The 7,406-nt window shown below is 39.7% G+C and overlaps 1 protein-coding gene and 1 long non-coding RNA gene across 2 annotated transcripts; both read left to right on the top strand.

The window, feature by feature from the left end:
* Positions 1-1,788: 1,788 nt before the first annotated feature.
* Positions 1,789-4,117, top strand: LOC135247547 (uncharacterized). Its single transcript, XR_010328232.1, has 3 exons — positions 1,789-1,897; positions 3,844-3,866; positions 3,951-4,117. It is a non-coding gene; the product is annotated as an uncharacterized LOC135247547 (long non-coding RNA).
* A 933-nt stretch (positions 4,118-5,050) lies between these two features.
* LOC135247545 (zinc-binding protein A33-like) lies at positions 5,051-5,854 on the top strand (the record flags this gene model as incomplete). Its single annotated transcript, XM_064321091.1, has 1 exon — positions 5,051-5,854. A coding segment is annotated over one exon (591 nt), but the record flags the coding sequence as incomplete, so codon positions are not given.
* Positions 5,855-7,406: the final 1,552 nt, after the last annotated feature.

The following is a 7,406-nucleotide window of genomic DNA, read 5'->3' as shown; positions in this document are numbered from 1 at the left end:
GTAGAACTTTTCAGAATCATTGATATCTTTGGGTTTGCGCTTATGGATTCCCCCTCTTTAGTTCAGACTACAGGCTTTTGATGGAATTTAAGTCTGGAGACTGAGATGGCCATTGGAAAACATGGATGTTGATTTCACTTAAGCATTTCTGTTTAGATTTTGATATATGCTTGGATCTACCTATGACCAAGTCCTAGCTTCTTAGCAGAGACAACCCAATTTTCTGCCAGAATTTCCTGGTACTTTGTTGAATTCATTATGCCGTTGATCTAAAATAGTGCCCCGGGACCACTGCCAGCAAAACATCTCCAAAATATCAATGACCCACCTATATGTTTGACAGTAGGTATGAGGTGCTTCTCCTGTATGCATTCCTCTTTTGCTGCCAAACATGTTGATGGTGTGCATGGCTAAAACGTTCAATTTTGGTCTCATCTGACAATAGCACTCTCTTCCAGTCATAATTCCAATTAGGTTTGGCAAGTTCCAGATTCTTGATTTTGTTTATTGTGCTCAGTAAGGGCTATCTTTGTGCTACCCTTCCAAGGAGTTAGTTGGTATGGAGGTGCCATTTTTTTGTAGACTTGTTGACTGCAAAGAACAAACCAATCTCTGCAATTCTTAAACAGTGATCCTTGGGTTATTAATGGCCTCCCTCACAATCTTCCTCATCGTCCGTGGGGACACCATGCACTTGCTTCCTCTTCCTGGCAAATTTGCAACCATTCCATATTTTTTACTCCTTTCTATTATTGCCCTTACAGTGCTAAGTGGTATGTTTAACCGTTTATGTCTTTTTTGTACCCATTACCAGACTTGTGACGGTAAATTACCAACCATACCAACTCTTCTGAATTGACAGTTGTTTGGCTTTTCCCATGCTGATGGATGACAAAGGGATTTTGTATGCTTGTTACCTCATTTTTCTTCTCTAGTGAAACTGGAAGTGATAGAATGACACAATATACTTCCTTTAGCCTGAGATGAACTAAATTAAGTAAAATTGTATTGCCAATTTCATTTTGTTTGATTTCACTTACAATAATTGTTAGGGGTGCCAATAATTATGGCACCTATGGTTTTCAGAAAACATTAGATTAAAAAAAAAAAAAAAACATTGAAGCATGAGAGTAAATTTATTGAAATAAAAGTATATAGGTTTCCCATATGTTTGAACATAACATATAGATTATTATCTGTGTTATTTATTATATGCAGCCTTTTTTCTTCATTTTGATTAAGGGTGCCAATAATTCTGGAGCCCACTGCATATTTAGCTGAGACTCCTTTACTGAGAAACTCCTCCCATATTCCAGTGCTGATTTATACACTGATGGCAATAATCCTGGAGCCTTGCAGAGCTGCCCAGAGAGGGAGTCTGTTACAATGATGTCATTCTAGTGAATGTGTCTGTAACATTGATGTACATTAAGATCATTTTGTTGTAGCTGTTAATACATTGCTTGCTTCATAATATAATATTTTATGGAATAGCTTTACAGCTATGCATATAGCATACATACTCTTTTAGTATGCATTTTATTTTACTGAATAAATTCATTTGATAGCAAATGATAAATACAGTTCTGTTTGTTAAGGTTTAATGCTTGTAAATGATATTGCTTAGCTTGCAGCTCTTCTGTTGAACTGGTTTATTGTTGTGATTATCAGGTCACATATAGGATCATTTAAAATACATATTCACATATTCAATAGAAACTTTAACTATTTTCTACTATATCATTACCCGTGTGTACTATCAGATGTGTGTACTATCAGATATCAGATGATCATGGAGGAGAAGATAGAAAACATCGCAAGACACATCTCCAGCCTTTCAGACAAAATCACAGCTATAGAGCAGGCCATAGAAAGTCAAGACATCTCATTCTTAAAGGTAGGAGCCTGATTTTCCCAATTTCATGATAATACAACATAATCACATACTTGCTATCTTACCAGGATCATACAATATCCACTATATAATATAGAAAAGTAGCCAAACCACATCTTCACTACAGCTGATAAAGTTAATGTTTTAAAAAGCCTTTCCTATGAGAACATACTGAAGCATTTAAAATAGCTGCATATTGTTTAAATACACAGATATTTAAAACAATACAGATAATTAAATACCTGTATTGTTTTCTGCCGAATTAGGGCACGCTGATGATGTGAATATGTCAATCTGCACAAATTCTGCCAATTATATACTCATTGTATAGGAGGAGAAATCACTGCGCTCACCCGTTTTAATTTGTTTGGTGCGTTGAAACCAGTGAAATATCGTCAATTGAAAAGAAATTGGTTCGCACACAAAAGATGGCTACAAAGCTTCAAAAAAACGTCATTATTTAAAAAAATTTTGTTTTCTTCAATGCAGAATCATGCACAAACTGTTGTAGTCTGTATTTCCGGTCACTTGTCTCCCCAGTACTGTCTCTGTGTCTGTGTTCCCTGAGCTGCTTCACTCCCCTGTACTTGTGTGATTTCACTATTCGGGTGGTTCCGGGTTTTCGTGGTTTCCCCCCTTCTTTCCAGTCTCGCTTTACTTACTTCCTGCCTATTTCTAGTTTTACTAATTTCTACTAATCCCTACTAACTTATAGATTGTAAAGTACTAACCTCACTAATATACTAACATTTGAATATTACTAATGGACTAACACACACTAGTTTGGGGTTTTTGATAGTTTAGATCACTATACTAATACATTAACCAGTCTCCCCTTTTCCATGCTGCGCTGTAGCTCCGCCCCTTTTCTTTCTAGCCTGCTCTAACGCTGAGTTCTGCAATTGCCTGCACCTGTCTCTTGCTCTGACTGCACCTCTCTCTCTCTGCACGTGTTTTACCTGCTTCACCCAGGCCGTCTATTATCATTGTTGTCTATGTGATTCCAGTCCGCGGTTTGTCAGTCCCCTGTCATTGAATTAGTTTTCCTAATGTTCTTAACCTGGATGTTGTTTGTTACTCCTCCCTCACTCACTTAACCCCTCCTTGATTGTTACCTTCCCCAGTGTATAAATGTCAGTCTTTTCCACCAGCTCAGAGTCAGAACGTTGATCGTATTCATTGTGCCGATTATTTGTAAGCCTTTGTCTATCGAGATTCCTGCGACACCCCTTTGCCCGACTTCGAGTTTGCCTGCCCCTTTTTGGTTTTGTTTGCTTCTGGTTCGACCTTCGCTTTGCCTTGACTTCTCTTTTGCCTGTCCCTTTGTACCTTCGCCATTCTGATCTCCTGGTTTTTGATTTTTTGCCTGTCTTTTCACTATTCTTTTGGAAACTCGATTCGGCACCGTCCTCTCTCTGATTACCTGGCTTCGAATCTCGGACTGATTAAAGACAACGTTTTTTGGATTTCCCTGGTCTGCGTGTGGGTCCTTACTCAGAACATAACACAAACATTTCAGCATGTTGCCTTCTTCAGTGTGCAAGTACAATGATCATACCTGCACACTGAAGAAGGCAACATGCCGAAACGTTTGTGCATGATTCTGCATTGGAGAAAACAAATAAAAAAATAAATAATGACATTTTTTTGAAGCTTTGTAGCCATTTTCTGAGTGCGAACCAATTTATTTTCAATTATATATTCATGCTCATTCGTGTTCATTCTTGTTTCTTTTCTGTCACATAACGTGCTGTTGGTACTAATGGGAGGCTAGAATATGAGATTTTGAAGTTTGTTGAATGCACCTCTGTCCTTCAGTTTTTTCTGGACGCCCACTCCTACTGATCCACCCTTTGCTTATCTTCGACAATAGCTGGTGATGAGTATTTTTTGTGTTTTTGTCATATGTAATTTAACTAATAAATGCATAATTTATTATTGCTTTACAGATCTATAAGGATACCAAGAGAAGGTATGCAAACTCTCCCTGTCTTCCTCTTGTCTGTTTAGCTGTATTCAAAATCCAAAGTCTGCTGACTCCTGCTTGTCGCTACAGAGCCCAATGCACACTGCAGGATCCAGAGCTGCTCTCAGGGGCACTGATAGTTGTGGCCAAACACCTGGGCAACCTGAAGTTTAGAGTCTGGGAGAAAATGCTGGGGGTGGTGCAGTACAGTGAGTACAGTATCTGGGACACAGATCACAGAACTTGCACAATTACTGCTGAGTGATGCAGAAGGCGAAACAAAAGGTCAATCAGTTGTTTCATAACCAATGCATGTGATTGCCAGAACACTGCAAATATAATACAATCCGGGATATTTCAGATTTAGTTTTAACTGCATAATAGTGAACAGGTGAACCATTCTTCAGCTGGAATTACAGAATCTGCTATTTCAAACTGCATTACAATGTACCATATGAATATAATTCCAATACGGCACGTGTATTTGCCTCTTATTCTTTATTATAGTACACATGCTATTCATTTTCCCAACAGGAAAATTCTTTACTTGCTTCATGTGAATGTGCTCTTCTGTGTAACCCAGTTTTCCAGCTCAGCTCAACTGCCATTTTGGGGGTCCAGGAATACTCCACATTGGATAAAATTTTGTCCGTTCTTTATTCCGTTCCCTCTGTAACCTAGCCACTGTGAGTCTGTGTGACACCCTGTTTGCAAATGCCAGCATATAGAATAAAGATGGATTGATTGTTCAATGTTCAACGAATACCTCTTCAGGTATTCAAACCTGCATATTTTTTGGTGAAAGTTCATGTCTCTTGCCTCCATGAGTGGGCAATTCTGGTTCTGGAGGGCCAGTGCATACAGTTTTTGTTTCCAGCAATTACACTGGCTAAATGAGCCAAATGGCCATATACTGTACACCAAAACTGGTTCACTCATAGATTAGATCTCAGCAAAACGTATCATTTGGGGAGACAAGAAGTCTTCGGCTATCATTTATGTACTTATCAAGAAATCTAGCTAAAATGTCAGGTGCCATAAATGTCAGGGATAATTAATTAAGCAAATAAGGCCAGAAGTTGGCATGAAAACCATAAACAGACATGGCCTTCATTAACCCGCCTCTGCTCCAGGCCTTATTGCCTACCTAGGACAGTAAACTTTACCACTCATTTTAGCCAGGATTTTAAAAAGCATTTTCTGACATTGGTCTCCTGGTTCCACTGACTCTTGACCCCAACACTGTACATCCCTGTCTCTCTCTGAGCGATGACCTGACCAGAGTGAGAAATACTGGAGATAAACACCCACTCCCCGACAACCCAGAGAGGTTCGACTTCGGTGTGGCCGTACTGGGCTCCGAGGGCTACACCTCAGGGAAGCACAGCTGGGAGGTGGAGGTGGGGAACAAACCCTCCTGGAGTTTGGGCGTGGCGAGGAAGTCCGTCGACAGGAAGGGGCAGATAAGAGCAATCCCAGAAAAGGGCTTCTGGGTTCTTTCCCAGAGGAACTGGGACCTGTACGGAGCGTGCTCCTCAGAGAAAAAGTGCATCAAACTGAGGAGGAAGCCCCAGAGGATCAGAGTGCAGCTGGACTATGACAGGGGGGTGGTGTCCTTCTTTGATCCCAGTGACATGACACAGATCTACACCTGCAAAGGTACATTTAGAGAGAGAATGTTTCCCTTTCTGTCCCCTTATCTAAGTGAAGATGGCAGTAACCCTGGGGCTCTGACAATATGCCCTGGGAGCGTGTCGATAATAGCGATGTCATTCCAGTGAGCTTGTTTAAGTGCTGTCATTCTACTGAACATGTCTATTAGTGATGTCATTCCAGTGAGCATGATTAACAGTGCTGTCATTCCAATGAGCATGATTAACAGTGATATCATTCCAGTGAGCATGTTTAACAGTGATGTCATTCCAGTGAGCATGATTAACAGTGATATCATTCCAGTGAGCATGTTTAACAGTGATGTCATTCCAGTGAGCATGATTAAAGGAGTACCATGGTGATTTTCACACTTTCTCGGTTTTATGTGCTATTTGCACAAGAGGCATTGAAGAAACACAATGAGCAAAGTATTAAATATGTCCGTTCTGTATTTTTGGAGAAATATGCGTTTTAAATTCATCGTCCTATTTTCAACCGGTTGAGAAAGTTGTCATTTTGCTACGTCACTAATACAGTAACTACTCCCATTTCCACGCCCCGTAAAGAAATCTGACAGCACACACCGTCCTGCTGTTCAGACAATGCAAATATTTGACTAACGTTAGGTTCACTCTAATTAGAGTGCCTTTAGATTATTTCTGGTTATATTCATTTAGCTAGCTAGCTAACGTTAGCTAGCTAGGAGGTTTGCTTTCATAAGACAATGTTATCGATAACGTTAGCTTGCTAGTTTGCTTTTATGAGGACGTTATAGTTGTGCTTTTATCTTAACTTGGCTAGCTAGATATAAAAATTATAATTGGATATAAGTCAACGTCCTTACCTTAGCTATCTACCGATACTTGATATACTAGCCCTACTAAGCTAGCTAGCTTGTGAAAATTCAGTCTCCCAAAGAGAGCGCGTATCATGAGGGTAGCTATGGAAACGGGGCACGGTCTGTCAATCATAGCTAACTGACAGTTCTCATTACCACGCCCAGACGGTTCGGGTGAATTTTTATCGTGGGAAATTTAGGCTTAGAAAAATACGTTTTAAAGTGCATTAAAATGACTGAAGAATTAAAAAAGTATGCACATTTGTTTTGTTGTTGCCTGAAGACAACTGGGAAGTGTCACGTTCAACCACCATGGTACTCCTTTAACAGTGACGTCATTCCAGTGAGCAGGTTTAACAGTGACGTCATTCCAGTGAGCATGTTTAACAGTGATGTCATTCCAGTGAACATGTCTATTAGTGATGTCATTCCAGTAAATATCTCTAGAAGTGACAGCATTAGAGGACATGTACATGTAATTCCTTTGAACATGTCTAACAGTGATGTCATTCCACTGAAGGTAATACTGACTTTTGTTCAAATCACAATAGTACAAAGTTGTATAGTTCTTAATGAGACACTTTTGCCTTCTGAGATAATAATCCTCTCAATTTCAGACTAGGTCATAAATGGCATAAAGAATTCCATATTCCATATTCACATCCAAGGACTTTTCATTACTGATCAATTCTCAAACAGTTTGCAGTTGTATGATGGCTTACAGAAGTATGTCCCTTATCAGACCCCCAAAAGGAAGTTCTGTTTACTGTTCTGACAGGGAGTCACAGCAGGGCATGATAAAGAGGGAGTGTTCAGTTGCAAAGCACCCTACCCTACGTAAACCTTAGTTTCTCCATAATACAGTGTATTGTAGATAAACCGATATTGTGGGGAATAAGTTGGTGTCTTCAATGGTGTGATATAGTGGGCACTGACTAAAGATACTGATACCTATGGGTCAGTGCCCAGCCAGATACAGAGGTTAACCCTGTGTGATAGGCTTACAAAGATAGCACAAGCAGGATAATTGATTTACTGTTTTGATTATGTCTTTA

This window comes from Anguilla rostrata, chromosome 2 (assembly GCF_018555375.3).
Source record: "Anguilla rostrata isolate EN2019 chromosome 2, ASM1855537v3, whole genome shotgun sequence".
Classification (NCBI taxonomy): Eukaryota; Metazoa; Chordata; class Actinopteri; order Anguilliformes; family Anguillidae; genus Anguilla; species Anguilla rostrata.
The sequence above is the reverse complement of the archived record's forward strand: the minus strand, read 5'-3'. Positions and strand labels throughout refer to the sequence as shown.